This window comes from Falco punctatus, assembly GCF_963210335.1.
Source record: "Falco punctatus genome assembly, chromosome: 2".
Taxonomy (NCBI): domain Eukaryota; kingdom Metazoa; phylum Chordata; class Aves; order Falconiformes; family Falconidae; genus Falco; species Falco punctatus.
Genome location: NC_137581.1, coordinates 70,565,704 through 70,590,899, shown reverse-complemented (window position 1 = coordinate 70,590,899; position 25,196 = coordinate 70,565,704). Strand labels below are relative to the sequence as shown.

Sequence of the window (25,196 nt, the reverse complement as noted above, 5' to 3'; positions counted from 1 at the left end):
TAACTCCTGGGATGAACTATCCTGTTCATATATATGTCAGTGGAGAGGATTGTGTTGCTGGCTTCTTTCTTCACACAGCAACAGACACCCCAGGAGCAAATATTTTGGGGATTTTAATGCTCCAAAGCTAGACGAGAGATGTTCAAAGCAACCCTGGACTGCTACAGCAAGATGGTAATACAACAGGACACTACTGTTCCAAGAGTAAGAACTAATGTAGTACTTTCCGAGCTGCAGCACCCTGAGATAACTCTGAGGTAAGGGAAACCAGGGGGGAACTTGCTTTTATCCCTTCAGAGCAACAGAAAGGAAACAGAACAAGGATGCAACCTAAGAGAACCACAGAAATAAAGAATTTTTATTCCTATGCCAGGTCTTTAGCCCCTGAAACATCTAGATGAGACACGACATTCACATAACAAAACAGCAGAAGTTTTCACTGCTCTTCCTGAGAAGGGATATCTCACTAGAAAAACACTGATCCTCACAATTCACTCCCCATTGTCTCCCCACATACCTGCCTTCTGCTGGGACTGAAGAGCAGTGTTTTTAGAGCAGCTCTCAAAAGTCTCCCTGTGCTTAGCAGCTACTCTAATTGCTGAGTTGCTTCTACACAACAGAGCAGAAGCCTCCACTACACCAGCGTCTCTTCTCCCAGGGCGGTATTATCCTGTTGAGAAGTAACAGGCATAATGCAGTCACTGAAAAGCGGCACAGTTCACATACAAAGAGCCAACAGTGAGCCTGTGATGACTTCTAATGGCTTCATTTACATCTCACCAGTCCATTTTCAGCAGCATGCTTCCTTTACCTACAAGATTTTAATACAATTGCTCAGTTCACATCCAAGTCTGCAGGGTACTGAAGTTCCCAGTTCCTGACAGCACCTGGACACTTACTGCTCTACTGTAACTGGGCTACTTAGGCTATACAAGAGAACTGCTAAATATCTCATGTAAGCATGTTCATTCAACATATTAACTAGACATTTAATCTGAAGTGTTCTCAAAATTGAATAGAGCACACACATCCAAAACTCTCCTTGCAGATTCACTCATTATAAAAGCTTTCACATAGATTTCTTGACTGACTGTTCTGCTGTGCTCTCTTTTTATAGTCTATAACCTTCTGGTCATAACAGATTACTTGCTCCCAGCTGGAAAGCCTCTTGGGAACACAGAACAGTAACCTACCATTAATATATTAAGTACAGAACATTTCAGACACCGTGACGCAGAAATCGCAAAGATAGAAAGCTATGTGAGAACCTGATGTAGAATTAACAAGGACTGTTCCATATCCATCTCTAGCTCAAGAGAAGCAGTAAATCTACAGATCACGTTGGAAGCCTGTGGCTCAGGCACCGCTCCTGTAGCCGCTGGTACTTCTACCAGAAATACAGTTCTTACTGATACTTCTTGGAAAGGGTAATTTTACTAAAATATAGATTGGGTCAAACCAACAGGAAAAAATAACTATTCCTGGGTAATCTGTTCTTGCCAAAAGAAACATACTGTCAAAAAGATTCAGTCAGAGCATATGTAGTTTTCTCAACTCTTATATTCTTTCTAAGATGAAGTCTGTCTATTACTTGAAAAAACCCCCTAAATAATGCAGACAACTTAGATGGCAGTACCCATACGTTCTGAGTTAGTGCTCAATAAATGCTTCCTCACAGTTGGTTGGGAAAGGTACATTGCCTGGGGAGAGAAATAGTTTTGATATATATCATATATACGAAGATGCAAGTCAACATTTCCACCATTCTTACTAAAAGGGGAAGAGTAGGAAAGTCTCTGGCTACATTGAAAGCAGTTCCTTGCTATGCAAGATTTCCCCCATTTTCTAACAGACAAGTCATTTATATGCCATCACTAGTCCCACATTGTTTTAAAACCTCTTATATGCCACTGCATGCCAAACATGATGCTGTTGTGTCACTGCACAATAGCCGAGACACAGAGGATCATATGAAGTGAATTAACACTTTGTGAAGCACTTTCTAATCCTTCAGCAAGAGAGAAGCAATCAGAAGGTGGGACCAGTAGCATCACCACCCATAACTATGGCTGTTCAACTCCACTTCTTAAAAGACTGTTTTCAGTGGCTTACATTTTCCCAAAGTGTGTGCCCAGAAATTTTTCATGCTGAGTGTTTGCCTCAGACTGATTTTTAAAGAATAATCACTAGCTTCAGCTAAAACAGTTCAGCTGCTGCCAAGAGTAAGGGCTAAAGGAACAATGTTTTGCATAAATTTAAAAAACAAAAAAACCTGGCAGTCTTTCCCTTCTACCCAAATTCTTTTAAAAATCACAGTAAACACAGATCCTGTAGAGAATCACTCACAACTAAAATCTCCAAAGATTCCAAAAACCTGAGTACTCCTGATTTCCAAAGGTGACCTAAGCGCACATGCACTGCCCTATAAGCAGGCTCACTGCTCCAGCCCATGGGGTTCAGAAAACAGTTTCTTTTAATAAACATTCAACATCAGTTTGGTTGAACATTGAACTGGGCCAACAGACCTTGTATCTTAGGACAAACCTTCGGGACTATGAAAAAAATATCAAATTCAAAAGCATGGGGAAAAACAACGAAACCAAAGGAGCAGAGGAAGAAGTAATAGATCTGAAGAGCAATACTGGCAAAGTTGGCTTAAAGAAAACGAAGGTGTCAAAAGACCAGGACTGAAGTTTGGGGGTAGAAATAAAGTCAGAAATTACTTGGCTGGGAGGAATCATTGCAATAAAGAGCTGAGGAACAGACAGGTATAGGCAGATCAAAGACACTGGAGAAGCAGCATCAGGAGGAAACCCAAGGCAGGCAGCCTAAGCTGATGCAAGGAGGCTGGTAACCAGCTGTGGGAATGGGAGAGATACTGGACGCAGACTTCAAGGGAGAACCAGCCTTCTTCTGCAGAAAGAATAAAGTATCAACTAGCTTGGGACATCCGACTCAAGACATTCCATGTTTCAACTTTGGAAGTATACAGTCTTTTACGTAACATATGAAGAAATAGCTGGGAGGGCTTAGCAGTTCTGTAAAACTGAAACTGGATCTTAGATCAGGCATCCAAACCCAGAAATATTGACCAATGGCAAAAGCACAATTTTTAAAGTCTTGCCTTGCGCCACACAGGAACTGCAGGGAGCGGTAGGGTTGTGTCCCAGGCCTCCAGAAGGATGCAGCTCTCACTTAGAAAACCACCTTGTCCTGCTCTTCCTTCAATCCCCCCTGTTTTGATCACTGTACAACTTCCAATTTCTGCAACAAATAAAGCTGTCACACTCACTGATGCCCTTGACTGCATGGTTCATCCCCACATTAGGCCCCTCCTGTGCATTAAATACAACACAGAGGAGCAGATCACCTAAGTAAAGTTTCAGCATAATTGGAACCCATGAGGCCAAACTGTGGTTACATGGACTGATCTTTTAAGTCAGCTATTGTGTCAGCAGGGTAGGTCACTTGTGGTTTAAAATACTGTCCTCCTGACTATAACCATCTTGTTTGTCTGGGGCAGCACTGCTTCCCATTCAGCATGGAACCAATAATGCCAAACACTTCCACGCTTCTGCCAATCCCAGAAATTGTGAGAGATGATTCACCCACACTTTGGGAGCAATAGTTATGACGACTAGAAAACCTCAAGGACCATGTTCATCCATGTTTCTAGAAGTATGCAACTGGACAGCAGAGCAAGTTCACAAGCGCACAGGGAGTTAAGTTTGTCACTCAAGGCTACCTCCTAGCTTTCGGCTGTGCACTGACTTTTAAACATGGCTAGACATACGTGACTTTTCTACTGACAGTATTATCTACTGGTCTCGTATTAATTGTTGCTATATCTGTCTGTGTGATACTGTACAATTTTAAACTTTAAAAAGTGACCCATAAAAACTGGAAGGGTTAAGATACCCACAGCATAATTCTCTTGTGCAGACGATGTCCGTACTCACAAAGCACCTGAGAAATGCTCTACAGATTTCTGGACCTGGACAGGAAGACTCATCCCAGATTTTTCATTTTATACATAACATCTTCCACAAGACAATACACAAGCACCTTTTTAAAAAACAAATGCTGTAATCTTCAGTAAATTCTGACATTTTCAGAACTGCTATCAAAATTAACAATGTTCTAATACTTACCGCTTTATGGTAAAAATATAACCAAAAAGTGGCACACACTGAGCTAGGCAAGTAGCTCTGGTGACTGAAGATATTACCACGCTGCTGTTCAAGTTTATGGCCTCCCAAGCAAAGTCACTGGACCAGATTGAGTGGACCGCTCTTCAGAAATGTCAAACCAACAGTTTAAATTAAGCCACTGAACTTTGCACGAGAGTTGCTGAAGTGCAGGCACACATTTCTTTCCACCTGCCCTGCTGTGGGAGGCACAGTAATTTTCAGCCGAGTGAAAGTTAAAAGTAGCTACAGGATCAAAAGAACCGTTGGTGGCAAGACAAGACAAAACACCGCAAGATGCACAGAGAAATCCAGGTGGATAACGGGGGGGTGGGGAGTGGGGTGCATATCATGAGAGGGTCTACCAATAACTACTTCATTCTGAGCAACACTCAAAAAAACCTCAAGTTGTTTTTCTAAAGAGCACTAGAACAATTAGAGGCTTAGCAACCTAAGAAAAACTACTCCCTTAATACCGGTCATCACAGAGACAACGTAGAAAAAGAACAGCACAGATTCCAAGCAGGTAAGTATTTTTAAGACACCTTACACAAAGCAATTTAATTCTGAAGTCTTATTATAAGTCTTAAAGACTGGACAATTCTTGAAAATTTCTTCTAAAGCCTGAAACCGCACTTCAGACTGCAAGGGTTAAGGCTTAAACAAACACAAACCAGAATTACAGAAAGATCCAATGCCTAACCCTAGCAGTAAGTCCAGCACTGCACTTTCCCCAACACAACAGATTTAGTGACAGAGAATGAGTGGAAGAACAAATCCTCAGCAAATCTAGTATGCTCTGTGCCTCCACTGTTTACCTTAAAGACTTGTCCTACTCATCGCAAGGAGAAATTCCAAGCATCAAATTCTTTCAAAGCACAGCTCATTTTACTTGTAAGTGCTTCTGTAACTGCAAGGAAGTTACGGAAACCTCAGTGATGCAGCAGGGTACCACCTGGTAAAACAGCTACTCGAACACAGAATTAACCTGGACTTCTTAGCCTTGTAAAAAAGGAAGAAACTGGGCATTTGCGAGGCATTCGTAGGCACTGATTATATTTATAGAATTCTGTACAGTTTGCTACACTGCAGCAAGGGTACCTTAGCTGTAAACTGCCCCAAGGAATTGAGGCGTGCAGTTTCCGAAGATTTGCAACATCTGTACATAGACGCTTCCTGTAATTAGTCATATCTTGGAAAGAATAACTATTCTTATAAAAGTTTAGAGGGATGGTAAGAAATATCATTTTCTCAAGCAAGCGGGCTTGCTTATTGGGAAGACAGCATAGAACAGAGAGCTGAGGTTGCACATGGAATCTTATTTCCATACTTCTTGCATGTGAGAGCAGACAACCCCAGCTTCTCTAATGCATCCAGCAATGGCAGTCAGCAGCACACAAACCCCGTACCGGGCCCTTGTCTGCAGGTTCTCACTCAGAGCAGCACGGCCCCTCGCGCTTCCCATATGTTCGGGTCCAGGATCCATATGCCAGGGAAGCCCAGCTCTAAAGCCTAGCCCCTGCTTTTGCATTCTCCCTAAGCACACACCAGCTGGAGGTACAGGTACAGAAACATTTTTTGCAGAAACTACAGTTCTGAAGTGCTCCACCGGAGAGTGCTATGAACATAGATCAGAAACACACCGCGTGCATTTTTCTATCACTCTCCTCTTTCCGCTGTGGGCCACCTACTCTCTCATCCTCCCTGCTCTTCCCTTCATGTCCCCCCTCTATATGTACACTCCTTTTCTCCCATGCCTCTTAATCCCTTTTACCTCGCTCAGTTATCTCCTCCACAAAATCTGTTCTGCCTGCAACAAGCTGGAAGAATACAGCTGTATTTCGACAGCGTCACCTCTCACACAGCAGGCTTCTCCGTCAGCATGGCAAGAGCGGTAGGCCACAAACAAGATGCAGGCCTTAATGAAAAATACAAGACTATCAAAGGGGTTATACTCCCACAAGTGGGCCAAGTCTACACCTAACAGCTCACGGATGTCTTTTTCAAAATACCATTTTGAAGTTATTTCATGTAAGGTCTTAGTGGTATCTCACTGCTGTATGCCGTGAGCACTTTCAGTGAATACAGATGCACATGTTCACTCCATAAGCTGCGCAGAAAGTCTCCTACATCCAAGATCAAGACCTGAACTTGCCTGAATATCAGGGGGGAAACTGTTACCCTCCCGTATTTCATCAAGATGATTTTAGCCAAGTTCGGATGTACCTTGGTACTTTAATCCCCCTATTTACTCTTCATGGCATATTTGGTAAAAATACCATAAAATTCACACTCAGTGGAAGTATAAACAGCCAGGGATAGCCTTCTTGCTGAGTGAATACACTTTATTACAGCTTTTAAACGTTGTTTTCAAGAAGGGCTAACATATTTCTGCAGTGCTGGCACCTCCCTTCCTCTGTGAGACAGAAGAGTGGCTGGCTCAGTGGGCTGACAGAAGTGGCAGCTCAACATCCACCTGTGCTGGCAGATGCAACATCCTTAACCCCAGTTTCTGAAACAGGGAAAATACAGCAGCAACTGCTGGGGAAGTCTGGGGAGTTCGCCTTCTGTTATCTACTGCACACCTCCCTCACCACAAGCCATACAAACCACAAAAGCTGGCTACGACCCTACCACATCCCTGCGCAGCCCAGACACATGCCCTCCTCTCAGTCAGGTCCCTAATTTATAAATGCCCCTGTTATATTCCTTACTTCACTTGGTCCACACTTCGTTCTCAACCTGCTTTACCACGGTTCTTCTTTGGTTTTGCCTCGCACACTGCCAATCTGTGGCGACACTTCCCCTACAGTAACCGGAGTGCTGCAGAGAACGCAACGTGGGAAGCAAAGGAAGGAGAGCAGCGGCAGCAGGAAGCAGCTGTGAAGTGGGAAAAGGAAAATCCTCCTTCTAACCACAAGTCAGAAGAATCAACTTCATCTATAGTAAAGAGCTTATCATATTAGGTTAAGCAGCAAGAGGTATGATTTAAACACATTTGAGGCTATGCCTATCTCTCTGACAGACGTGGACACTCCAAAGCTTTCTTCTTCCAAGGTCAACATTTTTCAACAGCGTTTCTGCAAAGGATATCTGTTTGAGATTTAGGTAGATAACCCAACAATAGAGAGGAAATCCAGTCTGTCAGAAAAGAAACAGGATGGGAAGTGACAAGCAGAAGCAAAAAGCACGTAAGAGAGCTCTGAGCTACGCTGCCTGCATTATTTATCTACTCTCTCTCTTCAAGGACAACAGGTAGAGGTTTCAAACTTCATCTCCAAGCAAGGCAATGGCTCTCCACATACTGGCAAGAAACACGGAAGTTTTTCCAACAAGTAATCTACAAAGTGGGTCCAAGAGGTAGTCTTATATTCTAAAGGTGTATTTTATGTACTAGCAATTAGGTAATGAAAATTTGATGTAACAAAGTACATGCCAGAATCCTTAACTAAATCTTAACAATGAAACTAAAACCAAAAAGGGGTCCCTGGCCTTCTTATTTTCCTTCCTAATTCCAGTACAATAATACGGAGATTAAGGAGCCCAGAACATACAGGAAACAGAGCACCCATTTCACTCCACAGGGAGAACTTCTTCCATTTAACACAGCACCTGTGCAACCAGACTGGACTTAAACAGGTCTAAGAGACCACTGAGGATGTCCAACCTTCCATATATCTGAGATCTGAAGACTGAAAATTCTACTACCCTACTAGGGGTACAGCCTTCTGTCTCAGCTGACAGCAAGCAAGACAAGTAAACTTCTGCAGAGGTCACTGTCTTCAGTAACAGAACCAAACGCCCTCTGAAGATCACACAGCTCTTTTGCCACATTTTGGCAGGGACTGTTTCTCCATGGATCCCTACAAGCTACCACCCACTACAGATTAAGTCAAAATTAGCTGATTAAAAATAAATTAAATCACAGGCAAAGTTGTCATGTTTCAAGAAAAATGTATATAGCCTAGATAGAGATACTTGAAAACAGCACTGAAATCACGAGCTGGTAACAGCTTGGTACTGCCAGCAGAGAGCAGTGAATAAAAGAGGTCACATCCACCTCAAAGTTTGGAAAGTGCCAGAACTTCTAAATTTAAAAATACCAAATTTAAAGTTCTTGCCAAAAATACATGTATGTCGCACCCCACCCTCCCATTTGTTCCTGCCTAACATTTGCACTGAGAGTCAGACAGATAGACCTGTGAAAAAAAATTGGCAAGATACTGCATTTTCTGAGTTCCTAGAAGCAAGGCAGCCCGTTGAAATAAAATCTTCAGAAGCAGGAAAAAAACTTACTAAGTTTTTAAATGAAGAGTTTTTGAAAAAAAGCATTAGCAAATGGTGGTTCCTCAAGGGGAAACTACTAATCGTGCTTTCAGGACAACAGGGTTCTGCTACCTCATCTCCCTTGCTTTAGAGTTTGAGGACATACAAACACAGAAGTGTCTCTGCTTCTGCTGCTTGAAAAGTAACCCAGCAAGACCTTCCCAGCTGGCTCTTTACTGCCAACATAGACAAGTTCAATACTACCGACTTCTGCAGAAATAATCATATTGGTCTGCAGATGAAGAGCTACTGGCAACATAGTCCAGACAAAAGCCCCTGTACCATCTATGTAGTCCATGCTGAGCGCTAACCTGCATATGTTGGCTTCACTCCTTGTATGGAGGAACATGTACACTCCTGGGACAAAGCTGCAACTTCATTCTTACACTGCTCCATCAAAGCCACGTGAAACGGATGATGGTGCACCAGTACAGCAAAGGCAGGGCAAAAGCATTTCTACTGTAACTCACTACCATAATCTAGCTTAATTCATGGGCAAAAATCTGAAATATGCACCAAACTAAACATACAATCTGTTGCCTTTTAAGACTTCTCTACAAGGAAGGCATCGTAAAAGCCAATCTGGAACAACTTAAGGGAGGTTAGATGTTCTTAAGCATCCCGTCACTTCCCGCTGCACACTCTGCTCGCCAGGTTCTGCTCTCCGATTCCTATTCCTCGAAGGACAGCATCGCCGCCGGAGCAGCAGAGCTGAGCGAGCCCGGCCGCACCACACGCCACCGGGCCGCAGTGGCTCTGTCCTTCGCTTTTTCAGATTCCCGCTGGCGACCCCGAGCGCGCAGCTCCCCCAGCACGGGGCCTGCTGCGCCCCCAGCGCCCCCGCGACCCCCCGCTGCCACAGCGCGCAGGTGCGGCGGGCGCAGCGCTGCTCACGGGCCCCGCCGCCCCGCGCCGCTCCCCGCCGCACCGCCCAGGCACCGCCGCACCGCCCGCCGCCCCGCGCCGCTCCCCGCCGCGCCGCACCGCCCGGCCGCGGGCCACCCTGCCGCCGCGGGGACGGGTCTGGGGGCGCGGAGCCCGCCGGCCGCTGCGCCACACGCCCAGAGCACAAAGCCGGGCGAGCAGCGCCCGGGCTAGCGCCGGAAAGCGCAGATCTCGTAAAAACATCTGGGCGCGGGACCGCACAGGAGCTTTCAAGCACACAGCCCCCCGAATCACATATTAAAAGCAACATCATCCCTCCGCCTTTTTTCTTTTTTTTTTTGGTTTTTTTTTTTGACGTCTCCCTCTCGCATCTCCTCCCGAGACCGCTGTCCGTGCGCCCTCCCTCACACACGGCGGCCGGGCCCGGCCCAGCTCAGGCGGGGGCTCAGGACGCACCTTCACCGGCGGCGAGGCCGCAGCCGCAGCCCCCTGGCGCCCCCCGACAAAGCCACCACAGCGACGGCCGAGACCGCGCGACCGCACGAAGCACAGCGGGGGCCGGGGCCGCCCCAAGATGGGGGCTCGGCGATGCGCGCCCGGGACGCCCTCAGCGGCGGCGCCCCCCGCCCAACGGCCGCCCCCCCGCGCGCTGCCAGCGGCGCTCCCCGCCTCGGCCTTGAGAGCCCCGCCGGCCCCGGCCCCGGCCCCCGCCGCGCTCCCTCCCCCTCCTCGCAGCGCGGCGCGGCAGCCCCCGGCCGGAGCCCCCCGGCTGCCCCTCGCTCACCTCCGCCGCCGCGGCTCGCCGGGCCCCGCCCCGCGGTAGCCCCCGGCCCCGCACCCCGGCAGCCCGTTGCGCGCCGGCGCCCGCCCGCTCGTGACGGCACCGGGAGCGGCGGCCCCGCCCCGCGGCTGGGCCCGGCCCCCTGCGGCCGCCCGGCCCCGCCGCTCCGCTCCGCGCCGCGGGGGGCGGGCAGGGAGGGCGGCACCGGCACGGCCCTCCCGCCGGGGCTGGGCGCCGCCGGCTTCCAGCACGCCTCCCGTTACCGAGGCCGGCCCACGCTTCTGCGTGCGCCGCCACCGCCGGCTGCGGGGACCCCCGAGACGGAGGCCGGGCGTCGCCCCTGTGCCCATCTGCCGGCAGGACCCGCGGGCCCCGAGAAGGAGAACGTCACGGCTGCGGGACGCGCCCCCACCGCGGCCATGAAGTTTCAGCCGTACCCCGCGCGGTGCCCGCCGTGTTTTTCCCTTTTCTAACAGCCTGCTTCCCCCGCTCACCCGCACCCGCACCCCCTCTGCGCAGCGGGCTCGGCCCGCTACATCTCTTGAAACTGCTGTACAGCCCGAGTCTGGGCCCCTTCGCTTCATTTCTGCACCATGCTGCTATCCGGGGGGGATTTAACTTGGTCCAGCCGTCTCCGCTGTCATTTGAAAGACAGTAAGAAGAGGGCACTGTCCGCCTCTGGCTCATCCCATTATTTTTCGCACGGTGCACAAACACCAAGACGACGACAGGTTACTCACAAGCTACGCTGTGAGAACTCGCAGGAGGTACGAGGGGCTCCCACGTGCCACAAACACTGCAGTGGGATATTACCAGGCGCACACAGACACGCTCCTTTGGATTCCTCCAGCCAGCCGCGCATGACCTGCAGGACGGCTGCCAAGTACCAGCTGAGCCAGCCCCAGCACCGCTCTAGTGCAAGAATTTTAATTGGCCTGTTGCACTTCCCCAATGCTGGGAGCTGCCAGCTCAAATCTTCAATATGATCCGAATTTGGGTGGAAAAGCCAGGCGATGCAGCTTTAATTTTTCACTTTTCTGCCACCTGTCATTGGTGAAATTCCATGCAAGCACTTCTGCTTCAAAATCACACAGAACCATAAGCTATTTTTAACATTTATCTTTGGTCATAGTTTAGCACAAAGTTAATGAACCATGCCGTGTTTTTAAACAAAATGGAGACAAAATAGGAGTTCCTTTGCATACTGTGCAAGCTGAAAGCCATCCTCATAAAAATACTTGGCTAGAAAGCAAGCAGACACTGTCACTAGCACCCTTCAATTTTAATACAGAGCTTGACAGCATTAAGCACATTAAGCACCGTAGTTTATTTGTAGCTGATGACAACGTTCATCATCATCAATCAAATCACAGCCTTTTAAAGACAACAGGCTTGGACAGCTCCCCACCAGGGATCCTGGAAGAACAATGTTTACTACTGATGTTCACGTAGCATCAGTGAATCAAAACAGCACCAAAACCCAACGGATGAGAAGGGCGCGTACATTTCCCCAGCACTGAAGGAAGATGTGGAGAACCACATTATTTATAGGCAGAGCACTGAGAGTTACCCAGGGCAAAGTAAGAGAAAAGCCAGTGGGGCACAAATGCATAGGGAAGGCAGGTTTTTAATTTACCTGATTTTCTTCTAAGATTATAGATTTGTTTGATTAAGAAAACCTACGCAACAAACCTCAAAAACTGTCAGAGGGGAGTTGTTTTGGAGTAGAGATACTCGGAGAACTGCCCTGGGACCATTACCAGGTATAAGCAGATTCAACATCTTCCTCAAAGATGTGGAAGCATGTATAAATTCACTGCTGATCGTATTTGCGGACAACACAAAAGCTGGCACTGTGGTAAACAAAACAATCGGGACCAGCTGATAAAGCATTATGTTAAAAAATTACTTTTTTTTGTCGCCAAATCTCAGGTTATAAATCCAGGAAAAGAACAAAAAGCCATACCTTGAACACTTGGAAAACAGCAAAGTGAAAAACTACTGACTCCAGGAAAGGCTTTGGAGTCATAATGGATAAAGAACTGAAGACAAGATCCCAACTTAACGCTTTGTCAAAGTGTGACATGCATCTTGGAAGCACAGTCAACAGTGTACAAAGAAAGAGGAGATTTTACCTATATGTAGATCACTGAAAAAAAAACGTAACAGGGGGTTACGTCCTTAAAAGAAGATTACAAATTTGTGAGGGGACTAAGGAAGACAGGCATAACACAAGATTTTAGGAAGTCAATCTATACATTTAATCAAAAAATATTAAAGACACACATTTTTATTTTTATTTTATTATTTTTTAGTTTTAAATGCATACCCAGCAGGAAAATACAAGATACTGCTGACCTGTCTTGCAGAGCAATCCCTTCCCCTTCTTCTGTTAGTGAAAGCTGAAGTCAAATTCTAATCACAAGACAGACACGCGCTCTTAACAGAAGATTACTAGCTGTTGAAATATACTATCAAAAGAAAACAATTACATTTTATGCCCTTTCCAAGGGCTAACACCTTCCTCTAGCATAAAAACCTTCACAGGAGGTCAGACTATGTCAAACTGCCTTACCCTGTCTTACCTTAACTGCTAATATAAAGCAGGGACACTCCACCGGATGCCCAGTCTCAGTCAATAAAGGGCTTTATGCGGTCTCTGCCTTTATATTAAGTAATGCAAAAATTTACCCATCTGATTATCGAACCCCTCAGCACACTGTCTATTCACCCTCATATTCCTCAGTATGCCAGCAATCCAACAACCTGTAACAGATTTCTTCCCACTCAGATTTAAAAAAACATCCTGCTATAGCCAAGACAGAGGGACAGGTGATACAGAACCAAAAGCCTGAGACCAGCAATAACAATAATAACAGATTATTAGACCTGTGTGACCTGTGTACAAGAACGACTTCAAAACTTCCTCCACCAAAAAAGTCTCAAAAATTCCTGCCATAAACTGATAGAAAGCATCTGTATTCCTCATCCTTCATGATAATGAAGGACAACACAATACAATTTTACAGTAACAAAGTTTAGCATTAGAACTCACGAATTACCAGCCAATTTCTATATTCGCTACTTTTCCCTAGCTCCTTTTAAACTAACAATAGCGATATTGCAAAAATAGGTTTGGGTATCTTGTTCTAAATCACAGAGATTAGCTTGTATCCTTTCCTCTGCTACTAAAAATCTTTTAAGAAATTATCCCCTTCCATTTCACTGCAGCCCATTAGGACCTACAGGTAAAGAAAGAACATGGCACGTGAAAGCTTTCATCAGGGCAAACACACCTCAGCTTGACATAAAAATATTATTTCAATGTTTATCTATTAAAAAATTATTACTTGAAATATATCACCTGCTACTGACATCCTTAAGCAGCTATTAAAATGCCAATCTTGTTGCTTCTTCTCCTTTCAGTGTTTAAGGGCATTATTAATCAGCCTACTGTACATCCTGAAAATAAAGCAGAGTCTACGTCAAGAAGATGCTCTCCATGTTTACAGAATTTTCTTCTACAGAGCGTCAACCAAGACATTGTGAGGCATACCACTTACAGAAATAACTGGTTAATAATTTTCTGAAGATATCTGCAGCAAAACCATCCAGAGACAGATAATTCAGCATGAACATTTGGAAGAAGAAAAAGGAGAAAGGATCTTAAGGCTTCTGGTTACCACACTGTCAACTACAGTTTATGACAGAAACTGAACAGCCATGCCCCTCAGCTTTAGACAACAAGATATGTATTTAGAACACACACACATATCTTAAATGACCACATACCAAGTGACAAGGCAGCGTGAGTACTTGTGAAATTCTTCATGCCAACAAAGCTGCTACTGTTCTAAGTTTTCCAACCAAAGGCTTAAATGGATCCTGCTTGCCACCTACATTTTGTGACACTTAGCCCTCTTCTGAAGAGCAGAAGGTGTCAGCCTAGTTTGTTCCAGGCTTCCACCAAAATAATAGTAATTTTTAAAGTTTGCTTTGGAAAAAAGCATTATCATCCAACCAGCTCCTCCCCAGAAACTTAAAAGTGAAGAGAGAATACACAACCAATTTCTTATACCAACCAGGGAATAATGAAGCTCTTTGTAATACAAATGCACACATTCCAAAAGCAGAAAAGCTTTCAAAAGTATTTTTTTTTAAATGGATGTTCTTTCTTTCCTTTTAAGAGGTATAACTTAAATAATAAATGCATGCATACTTATTAAACACCAACCACGTTCTCTCACTTTTTAATATACCTACACATGGGCCTTTAAGTAGATTCTGCTTAAACTACATGCTTATAGCTCGTAATGAAAGAATAAAGGACCAAAAAAAATTTTAAACCAGAGTAAATGACTATGGCCTATTTTTGATCACAATAAGCACGCCAGTAGTTCTACAACATGCATTTACAGCTATGTAAGTAGAAACACGTTTGTAGGAGTGGACCATGGAGAGAACATGTTAGGTGATGAAACTACATGTAGTAACACAGACAGGTCCTAATGCTGACAGCGCCACAGTCTGCAACGTGAATCTCAACAGCATTCAGCACCCTTTGACTCTGCCACGATTTAAACAAATGGGAGAAGTGAGAGCAGCAGTAAAAGGTTTTTGCAAACCGCACCCTGTACTTAACACGAATTATTATTAGCACTGCATATATTTGTGATCCTAAAACCAGCAAGAGCCTTTTGGCATGATTCAACCTTTTGTCCTCAGCAGTTCAATTTCACAGATTCAAATACATTGCATGTTCAGTCTTAAAAAATCTACCATAGTCTAGAAATATATATGTATTTTTTTAACAAAAGCCAGTGATATAGCACAAGGTATGAGACTTAAAAATATCAACACATTCAAATAAAAACATTTTGTGCATTAGGAAAAATGCCAAAATTATAATACACAAATTCATAGTACCTAGGGCTTTCCATTAACAAAACAAATTCTTTTTCACACAAGAAACATTCATAGCTCTCAAGCAGGACAGTACTCAAATTCCCAAGGCAATTATATAGTCCTTTTTAGACAGAATATTATGTTACACAATACTGGACTTGAACAATGAGAGTCTCTCAAGCAAGTCAGTATTTTGATACATATTACATGTATTTTTATACTGTCCTGGATAGCCTAGTGAACCCTTAGGAAGTTTCAACACTAAGATTCTATTTGCTCAAATAATACATGTATTCTGTTAAATCAATTATTAAATCCTTAAATGTCCAACAGCAAACACTGTGTTTAATTTTTACACTTGATCTCCACTAGATAAAGCCAATTACTAAAAATAACTTTAACTAGTTGTCTGTTCCTTTCCAAAAGGAGTTGCTGCAACACCATTAGGTGAGGCTGTGTGATTACACCTGAAAAAGGAACAGATCACCTGAACGATCAAGCCCACAGTCCACTAAGGCAGGATAGACCACAGAAGTGTCCCTGACTACCAAACCCACACACCATTCCCACTCTTCTCTCTAATTGACATTTAATTACATGTCAAGTAGCTTTGAATTTGGTTTTACTCCCATTTTTATTTTTTCTTCCCCCCACGGAGAAAGATTGTGACTAGTACTTTGAAATTAGAATGCTAAGCTAAGAATATTCTCATAGACATCAATTTTAGCATACGTAAAGATATAATAGGGAAATTAGGCTGCAGAAAACAAAAGGATGTTTACAGCACTTCAACAAAGAAACTAGCTTTTACACGATCAACGGACATGAAAATGTGAAATCTGTGTTGATTTACAATCACAAAAATAATACACATACAATGAATATAAACATACTTTGATCACAGAGCAGTTGCTTAAGACAGACAGAAATAATAAACATGCACTCATTCACTGAAGTCATCAGTTTTACAAACAATAAATGTTGCGAGCATCTGTTCAGATGAAATTTAAATCAGTCACGTGGCTATAAGCTTAGCCAAGAAAAGGAATTATGACTCTCTCACCTCTCGCTATTTCCTGATCTTGTTTCTAATCACCTTGTCTGAAGTTATTTGTTTCCACATATAAGAGTTGCACTACCATTTACTTCTTAAAGGCTTCAAAAGACAGAGAAGGAAGGAGATAAAGACACTGAAGGAAGGAAAGAGAAAAATTCTTCAGAAACAAATCCTTACACAGAACCAGCACATATCAACCATAGTCATGGCTTAAGCACTATTTAATGCTTAACTCCCACAACTCCCACTTCCTTAACAAGGTGAGGCAAGAGACTAATTGATAGATGTTACTATGTAGGTCTCAAAGAACACTGTCATGGCTGCAGACAGATCTGCCACAGTCATCCTCGATCAAAGGAAAGCAAAACAGTATTTTCCTCTATTAATTTCTTCGCTTTTTCACTGCAGCTGTTTTATAACTTATGAAACTACAATAACATTTGACTAAGCACAAAGAATTCTAAAGGAAGAGCAAGTAGCAGAAACTAGTTACCATTTATATGAATATGGAGGGAAATTTGAAATTTTTACATCCATAAAGCAAATCATAGAATTCAGAAAGTAACACCAAGAAAAATGCTCACGAAGTAAATTTGTGGAACACGTCTTCCCATAAACACAATTAAGTCCAGATCATCATCCCTCACTTGTACTTATGTTTGGATTAGTATTTAGACACTTGCTTGGAAAATAATGCAGAAATGCAGACTCATTCCGGGTCATCTCAGAGTGGCTTAAATACTGTTGCAAATACTTCCAAAACACAGTAAAAGTGGCCATGGTCTCCTTAACCGTTAGCCTGAGGAACACCTTTCACCCATCCAAAGATACACAATCCAGGCATATAGCTTTCAAGTCACTGACTAGAATAATTCTGTAGTTCTCTTGCACTTGTGTCAAAACAACGAGAAGACCAATTACTGAATGATAAATCAGACAACTTTCAATTTAGAGTAACCAATTTTTAATCTAGATGTCCAACAAGCCTAGACTGTACTAATAACCATGTACATCAATCATCACATTACATGGAATCTGTAGTAAAAGGAAAGAGACGCCAGCCTTGTATATGTAGGACTGCAAAAACATCACCACTCCTACTACTGCAGGTTTATTGGGTAACAAACCTACTGGGGAGGAAGCAGCTTGCACGCAGATTTCACAACCTTGGTCAACTCCTCACCTCTGAAAAATCCTGAGGTACCCTCTGGGATACCAGTCAAGTAAACTCCCACTTCTGTGTCTTGTATTATTTGTAATATTAAAACATGATCAGAATTAGTAGAATCACAAAAGGCAACTTCACTTCAAAAACCTTCTGCAGCTTATTCTGGATTTTATGTATTTTATTGCAAGTGCATGACAAATATCCATTTTGGCCAGAACTTGCAGTTTATGCTCATCTTTTTAACATTTAAATGCATATCCAGGTCAATCTATTGGAATACTCAGGAGCAGATATAGTAGACACCTTCCACAAAAAAACTGCATGAAAGGATGCAGCAGATACAATCTTCTTACTTTAGTCTCCGTTTTGCTTAAAGTGCTGATGAACCCTGACTTCCCATGGCTGAGTCTCCACGAGGACTTCAGTACCCCTTCCTTCCTCTGAATCTTGCTCTGGTATCCAACTGAAAATTGAAGTCAATATATTAAAAACATATATTTTGCAAAAGAAACACTTTAGAGTGCCTGTGCTATCTTGGCCCCTTGTAACATCAGAAGAAAGCAGAGAATAAAGCAGAAACCACTGTAAAGAAAATTAGTGATGTAGCAAACAGACCACAGGGTTCTTCCAGTGAAACAGACTTTGTATTATTTTAAGTATCACACAAAATATGTGATAAGCATCCTGTGCATTCTGAAATAAACAGTGTGATAACACAAATGACAGAACAGCAAAGTGGGATGGCAAGGAACACATGAAAACAAGGTAGTGTAAATCTGCTTAGATCTGGTTTTCCAAACTTAACTGGTAAGCTGAAGGAGGAAAATTCAGATTGGGTTGAAGTGGGAGTCACTGCAAATGTCATGAGGACAGTGATAACTAAATACAAGAAGTTTCTGGTAAAAAAAGAAATAAAGCCTGAAATAATATTCAGCTTGTAAAATCTGCAGGTTTATTCTTGGCTGTTACAAAAAGGCATTTAATCAAAGGCAAAAAATTACAGTACAGCTACAATAAAAGCTACAATAAAAGCTACAGTGCAACACTTACAGAAGCTAAATTGCAAGTTCTTTCTCAGTGCAGCAGAAAAAGATACTTCAAATCTTAAAGAGAATTCTTCTGAATTTAGATAGTCTTGAAGATAGCAGTTACAGATTGCAATTCAGGTATTAGATTGAGGAGGTATCTTCTACCTCCATTAACTAAGCCTCTTTCAGAACTCAGAACAGTCGCAAAATCTTTAAATAACTGAACTACACAATGACACAGGTTGTCCAACAACCAAGCAGCTTCCATTTTAAACTTGTACCTACTTTAAAGTGTACTAAAGTTTACTCCTATGCTAAGACATTGTATTTCCTTACACACAAAACAGTATCTAGACAAAACCTGTAATGACTTTAGCATATTGTAAACTATATCTGCATTTAGTGTTTAACTTGGTTTTGGATACTCTTCAAGCCTCACTATTACACCAAATAACAAATTTGGCAGAGCACAATTCTTGAAATTTACAGAGTTAACAGGACCAGAAAAATATCACTTATCAGCCTTAGAATTTGGGGCAGTTAAATAGAGACATGCAAGAGCCAGGCCTCTTCCCACATGACTGCTGACAATTAGCTAGAAACTCAGTTTCATCAGGCTCCTTTAAGAACCTACTGGCAGAAAGACAGGCACATCATCTGGAGACACCTATATTGCTATTGCAGGGTCAAATAGGTACTTCAAGCACTAAGTACATAGCATTTTTTTCCTGTCCACAGAACTAATTTTTTTGTCACTTTATGGATTAATACAGTTCATAAAGGAGAGGTACAAAAAGCTACTGTGACTTAAATCACGCAGAATGGAAGAAAAATTTTAGGTTCAGTTTCAGCTGTATATTCTTCATTTTGTAATCACATTTGCTAAAAATAAAACGAGCCCTGCACTACCCATGCTTAGAAAGTTTTGATACCATCTTTACCACACCTTAACTCCTTTTTTAAATGCCAGAGTAACACAAGATGTTTCTGGACAAGGAACTCCCATCATGAGAGAAACTTTAACTACATTTTTAAAACTGACTTCTTGCTATCATACTTGATAGCTCACTATATAAGAACTCCCAAAAGCATTACCGATCATGAATTCAAGCCCTCCAAGAAAATCAATGACGGCACAACCTGAATGCAAGAGCCTGGTTCAAGAGTGAAAGTCTCTTTTTTAACAGAATATCCTTTTCAACTAGAAGTTCTCTACACACACCTCTTCCAATGGCTCCACAAGACAAAAATTAGCTTATCAGTATCTTCTCGCACAATTACTGATCTACGGATACTGTTTAAACCAAAGCTTTACCAAAACAAGTATTAAAATAGGGGGGGGTTCCACCTCATGTCACATTCTAAGCCTAATTCAATCCAAATATACATTTCCCCCATCTTTTTCATACTCTGCAACTGTTTTTCCTTCATGAAAAGGAGCGTACTAAATTCAGAGGCAAGACCTGTTCTGCTTGACCGACCCCAGCTTTACTGAATTAAAGTGGTCTTCAGAAAACGGAAAAGGACAGCAAGAATTCAGGCTGCTAACAGCAAACACACCACAAACACTTACCATCGATCTTTTGCATGCAAAAAACGTCATTTGCAAATTCCTACAGTGTCCTTCCCTCAAGCATTGTTTAGGGCTTTTGTTCTCCTGTTAGATGGAAAATAAAAGATTAAAACCTTAATGGATTTCTGCAGCTTGTCGAAGAGACATTAAAATACTTCAGACAAGGCCTGCTCGGGGTTTTGCTACGGTACGGTAACTCGCTCTTTCCTCTTAAATCGCTTAACCCGCTTAAAACAGGAATTGGCAGGCTCGAAAGGCGCGACAGAACACCCCCCGCCGCGGGCGGGCTCGCGCCAGAGGAAGGCCGCCTCCCCCCCCGGGCCCGGCAGCAGCTCCCCCCGCCAGAAGCCGGCCCCTGCGCCTGGGAAGGCGGCGGGCGCGGCGGGGGCCGGCTCACACGGCGGCCGCCCGCGGCCTGGCCCCTCGGGGCACCGTCCCCTCAGGGCTCAACGGCAGCGACGGCGGGGCCGAGGGCGGCGGGGCTCGTCCCGGGAGGGCAGCAGCGCTCACCTGCAGGACGCAGGGGCTGTCCAGCAGGCACTGCCGCAGGTCCTCCCGCACCCCCCCGCAGGCCTGCCCGTCCTCCTCCTTCTCTTCGTAGTACTTGGGCATGGCGGCCGGGCCGGCTCTACGCCTCGCTGCGGCCCGCCCACACGCCCCAACAGGCAGCAGCCGCCAACTTGCGGCCCGCAGCCCCGGCAACGCTTCCGGCGGCTCCAGGAAAGGGCGGGGCGGCTGCGCCGGGGACGTTGCCGGAAGGGCGGCGGCGGGTGTGGTGGGGGTCGCGTCGCGAGCCGGGGCGGCAGGTGAGGCCCCGTCCTGTCTCCGCCCGCAGTGGGGCGAGCGGTGCGGAGCCCGGCGGCGCGAGCCTGGCTGCTGCGGGAGAAGGGGGGCGGGGCGGGGCACCTCCCGCCCCGGCGCTGAGGTGCGGGGCCCGCCGGGGGGGCAGGCGGCGGCTGTTTGCGGGGCGGGGGTCGAATCGGGCGGTGCCGGGCCGGCGGGGGCGCCCAACAGCGGCCAGGGGAGGCCGGTAACCCTGCCCCGGCCCTGGCTGCGCCCGCCGGCCCTCAGCGCCTTGGTTCACCTCTGCGGGCGCCGGGGGGGGGGCCCGGGGCCGGGGGGGCGCCGGCCTGGGGCCTCCCCCGCTGCCTCCCCGCACCCGCACTGCCTGGGCCGAGCCCGCAGACGCGCAAGTTCTTACACTCGGGCGTGTTTTCTGCGAGCCGGGGGGCGCCGGTGCGGCCTGCTTTTTTTGCTTTTATCCCGCGTTACGTGCGAAACCAAACGCGTCTTCTGAAATTCCCGTTCCAGCAAAATGCTGCCGACCACTTCGCTTAATTCCCGGAGCCAGGGCAACGGTGTGCTGAGCCCCAGGGATGCTGCGAGGCACACGGCCGGGGCGAAACGCTACAAGTACCTGCGGAGGCTCCTCCACTTCCGGCAGATGGACTTTGAGTTTGCCCTTTGGCAGATGCTATACCTCTTCGTTTCGCCACAGAGGGTCTATAGGAACTTTCACTACAGGAAACAGACCAAGGACCAGTGGGCGAGAGATGATCCGGCTTTCCTGGTGCTCCTCAGTATCTGGCTCTGTGGTGAGTGCGGGGAAATAGGCATGGACACTCGTGGCCCTTCTGACAACACACACACAAAAAGGACCAGTCTATATGGATTGTCTTTTCATTGAAGTAGAAAATGACCTAACCATTTGGAAGCTAAGGTGGGCATTAGAAAACAGAGGAGGTATGAATAATACCATGCAGTCTTGAATTGTCTCTCTATTGCAACTAATTTTCTGTTACATTTCAAACTGTGTCATTCCCTGTAACTTTATGGACAGGAATAAAACCCCATGCTGCACAGCAACGCTTTAGTTAAAAAATACTGAACATTTTGTTTATCCGAATGTTACAGATAAAATACTGTTTTTATGATAAAAGCCCTAGTGAGTTTCTGTATATTGCAGAATTAAGCTATAAACAAAATGTCTTGTAATTTTTGGACAGAGCTGCAAATGCAGTAAGTATTATTGGGACTTTAAGAGCTCATGCTTTCTTTTCAACAGCTAACTTTAATAATCTTTTTTTCCTTTCAGTGTCTACTGTGGGATTTGGATTTGTGCTGGACATGGGTTTTTTTGAAACAATAAAGCTGCTACTTTGGGTTGTATTCATAGACTGCGTAGGCGTTGGCCTTCTGATTGCAACTCTAATGTGGTAAGTCATGATGTCTGAAACTGAGCTTAGCATTGCTGTTTGGACACAGACAGTCCTCTGCTGTTTGCAAGAACTTGCTTCTCTGTTTGGGTCCAAATTAAAAAGTATGTATTGATTATAGGTTTTGTGCTGTTGTTTCAAAGCGTTGCTGTAAAAATGAGCATGTCTTTTCCTGCAAAAGATGAATGTTAGAACGCCTGTGTTATGATGTACATTTCAGATTGTTTTCTTTCTTGAGCTGGTTAATCTTCAGCAATAATGCTAAAAATAAAGTGGTGATCAGAATTCTTCTTTCCTTATTTTGATTGAACAGCTTAAGTAATGTAAACCTGAGGATGATTAGGTTTAAATAGAGCAGTATATGATTGACCCATGCTTCTTGCTGAAGTTTTTAGCTATTTGCACTACAAGCAACGTCTGCTCTATCCCATGCATGTTGGCTTTGTTGCTTTGGTGGTAGTTGCTGCAAGTTTCATCCTATAATATCCAGAGACTTACAGAAGCATAGCGGCAATAGCGAGTCAGTTTATAACCCAGGCCTCTCAGCACCTTATAGGTGTGTCTGCACCACCAAGTCAGCCATGAAACAACAGGTCAGTGTTTCTGCCCTGTAGCAAGGGGAGGGCGCCAAGGAAAGAATTTTTATTTTACCAAGAACTTAAGGAAGCAAGGGCACCTAAAAGACATCTTAGTAATGGAGCTGACACCTTAAACTGATGCCAATCAGAAAAGGGATGGATTCCTTACAGTAACCTCAGGAACTCCCGCTTGTAGTTGCAAAATTCAGGATGAGGCACATACAAGAACTGTAGCTGATAAGTGAAAGGTCCATCTGACATACTCTCCTGTCTGGGACAGCAACCCATAAATTGCTTGGGGGATGAGCATAGAGTAATGCTTTCCCCCCATCCTGCAGCAGTTTGTCACTGGATGCAGTCTCCTGAACCAGAAAGACTATTGATCTGCTGGTTTTCCTGTCCTTTAGGCCTCAATACCAGTCACCTGGCTCCAGTCTGGTTCAAGTCCCCTCTTCTAGTGCAGGCTCACCGCTTTTTTTTTTTTTCTCCCCTCTTTTTTTTCTCTCAAAACCCCCTTATTCCTAATGAGCCTAAACCCCTTCTTGCCTTGCTTCACCTTGCAACCCAGGCTCTGCCTCTGACCTGCCCTTGGCACAAAGAGTGTGTCGAAGGAAGCCACCTTGAAAGCTCAGGCCTCTTAGCTTATTTCTGAGCATGTATTGACTTCTTGTTCCTCTTCTAAATGGGATAAATTTTCTGATGTCAGCAGAACTTCAGCTGAAGAAAACACAGTCGTGAGGTTTGTTCTGTAGTCTGTAACACCAGGCATTGCACATCCTGTTAGCACTTCTCTTCAGTAAGAATGGGCTCACCTTAAGGGTGCTAACCTGCCCTTCCTGTCCGTGCAGTGCCCCGTTTCTGCAGAGGTGACATAAACCATCAGCGAGCTGTGCTGATCAGGCCCAAGCACTTTCCTGAAGTCGTGTCTGTGTGTGTACAAACAGAAGTGGCACACTGCCTGAGAACTTGTAAATGCATTGGTAATTCTAGCACTGATCTATTTTATGTTTCTTTCAGCTGTCTCTTGAATGCAAGGGATGTGATTACAGTTTTAACACAAATATCGTAATGGTAGCCTGGTCTGCATAATTCTCGTGTATTTCCCTTCCAAATAGCAGAAACTTTGTCAGGGTAGAGGGTTAGGATCACATACGGCTTACTATCTCAGATCAGTGTTTTGTCAGTCAGCTTTATAGATTCACATTAACCATGTTCTCATCTTTCCATGTAGGTTCATTTCTAATAAATACTTGGTGAAGCAGCAGAACAGAGACTATGATGTGGAGTGGGGATATGCCTTTGATGTTCACCTGAATGCTTTCTATCCACTTCTTGTCATTCTGCATTTTATCCAGCTGTTTTTCATCAACTGTAAGTAGAATATTTTGTTTTCTCCGCTTCAAAATCGTGCTCTATCAAACCCGCTGAGACCAGCTGTCTCTTTCAGATGTCATCATATCTGATTCTGTGATTGGGTATTTTGTTGGGAATACATTATGGCTGATTGCAATCGGCTATTATATCTATGTGACATTCCTAGGATACAGTGGTGAGTAACGGCAATTTCTTTTCTATTTGTTTGACTAAAACCAAGAGCATGATTTTAGTCTATTAATTTTATTTTAGTCTGTTTAAAGCAGAGGCTCAGCTGGGTGTTGAAGTAATTCTTTCCTTGTGGTAAAAGAAGTGTGATAGAAATCTACCCATCTATTATTTGTTATCAGCTGGGTGGACATTGTAACCAAAGAATTTCTATTCTTCACCATACCAACTTCCCTGTTTGTATTAGTGCCACAACTTGTTTTTCTTGTTCCTCTGTAAATCCACTTCAGAATGTTTGTATTGGATAAAAATTCTGTAGCGACTTAAGACCAACAGTTTTAGGTAAAAGGGTTTCCCAGGGTATTACCTATACTAATTAACTCGGGTACTCTTCAAGTCTGTGATAATGGTAGGACAAGTGGAGCAGAGATGACAGACCTGCCCTCCTAAGGAGGCTGGCAGAGCAGTACTGTGTTTCCTTGCCATCTTCCCCCAAGGCCATTCCATCTGAGAGCTCATTTTTTTGAAAGAACGCTACTTTTACGCTTGCTTCATTGTTGCTTCTGTTTCAGCATTGCCCTTTTTGAAGAACACAGCTATTCTTCTGTATCCGTTTGCACTTCTCATCATGCTCTATTTGATCTCATTAGCATGTGGATGGAACTTCACCAAGATGCTTTGTTCCTTTTATAAGTACAGGGTGAAATAAAAACCGGGACTTCATGTATCTAATGTTTATTTTGTTTTTATCTCAGCTGTCTTGACAGTAAAGGAAAAGTTAAGAACATTTTGTAAATGATTGTAAATTTCTCTTTATTGTAGATAATTGTGTAAAAAAGTTTGAAGTGTCCTTTTTTATTAAAATATTTACAACAGTAAACATGTTAGCAATTCTGTTCAAATACTTTTGCAGTACATTCCTAGAAACAATTTACTTGTACATCTCTGTA

The 25,196-nt window shown here is 44.3% G+C and overlaps 3 protein-coding genes across 16 annotated transcripts in view; 1 reads left to right on the top strand and 2 right to left on the bottom strand.

Moving 5' to 3' along the window:
* The window catches only part of INPP4A (inositol polyphosphate-4-phosphatase type I A), a 130,471-nt gene extending 120,270 nt beyond the window's left edge, over window positions 1-10,201 (bottom strand). For 8 of the 14 annotated variants that reach the window (XM_080377283.1, XM_080377273.1, XM_080377284.1 and 5 more), the window contains exon 1: window positions 518-668. The gene's annotated coding sequence lies outside the window, so the exon portion shown is untranslated. Of the gene's footprint in view, window positions 1-517; window positions 8,762-10,182 lie in introns of those variants that run through there. The other 6 variants (XM_080377280.1, XM_080377281.1, XM_080377274.1 and 3 more) reach the window with 4 other exon arrangements.
* Window positions 10,202-14,315: 4,114 nt separating this feature from the next.
* COA5 (cytochrome c oxidase assembly factor 5) lies at window positions 14,316-20,553 on the bottom strand. The gene is made up of 3 exons (XM_080377356.1): window positions 20,421-20,553; window positions 19,911-19,994; window positions 14,316-17,772 (listed from the first exon to the last, which is right to left on the bottom strand). Exons 1-3 carry the CDS (start codon window positions 20,520-20,522, stop codon window positions 17,731-17,733), a joined length of 228 nt encoding a protein of 75 aa, XP_080233482.1. The 5' UTR covers window positions 20,523-20,553; the 3' UTR covers window positions 14,316-17,730.
* A 51-nt stretch (window positions 20,554-20,604) lies between these two features.
* UNC50 (unc-50 inner nuclear membrane RNA binding protein) lies at window positions 20,605-25,126 on the top strand. Its single transcript, XM_080377342.1, has 6 exons — window positions 20,605-20,716; window positions 21,222-21,505; window positions 22,006-22,126; window positions 23,936-24,075; window positions 24,152-24,253; window positions 24,819-25,126. The coding sequence occupies exons 2-6, from the start codon at window positions 21,226-21,228 to the stop codon at window positions 24,953-24,955; spliced, it is 780 nt and encodes a 259-aa protein (XP_080233468.1). The 5' UTR covers window positions 20,605-20,716; window positions 21,222-21,225; the 3' UTR covers window positions 24,956-25,126.
* The last annotated feature ends 70 nt before the right edge of the window (window positions 25,127-25,196 follow it).

Bases quoted from the DNA above. Each gene is read 5' to 3' on its own strand.
- COA5 (XM_080377356.1), bottom strand. From the start codon at position 20,522: ATGCCCAAGTACTACGAAGAGAAGGAGGAGGACGGGCAGGCCTGCGGG. The intron at 19,995-20,420 runs GTGAGCGCTGCT...TCCATCTAACAG, and splicing joins ACAGCCCCTGCGTCCTGCAG to GAGAACAAAAGCCCTAAACA. The intron at 17,773-19,910 runs GTAAGTGTTTGT...TTCAATTTTCAG, and splicing joins TTGCATGCAAAAGATCGATG to TTGGATACCAGAGCAAGATT.
- UNC50 (XM_080377342.1), top strand. From the start codon at position 21,226: ATGCTGCCGACCACTTCGCTTAATTCCCGGAGCCAGGGCAACGGTGTG. The intron at 21,506-22,005 runs GTGAGTGCGGGG...TTTTCCTTTCAG, and splicing joins CCTCAGTATCTGGCTCTGTG to TGTCTACTGTGGGATTTGGA. The intron at 24,076-24,151 runs GTAAGTAGAATA...TGTCTCTTTCAG, and splicing joins CCAGCTGTTTTTCATCAACT to ATGTCATCATATCTGATTCT.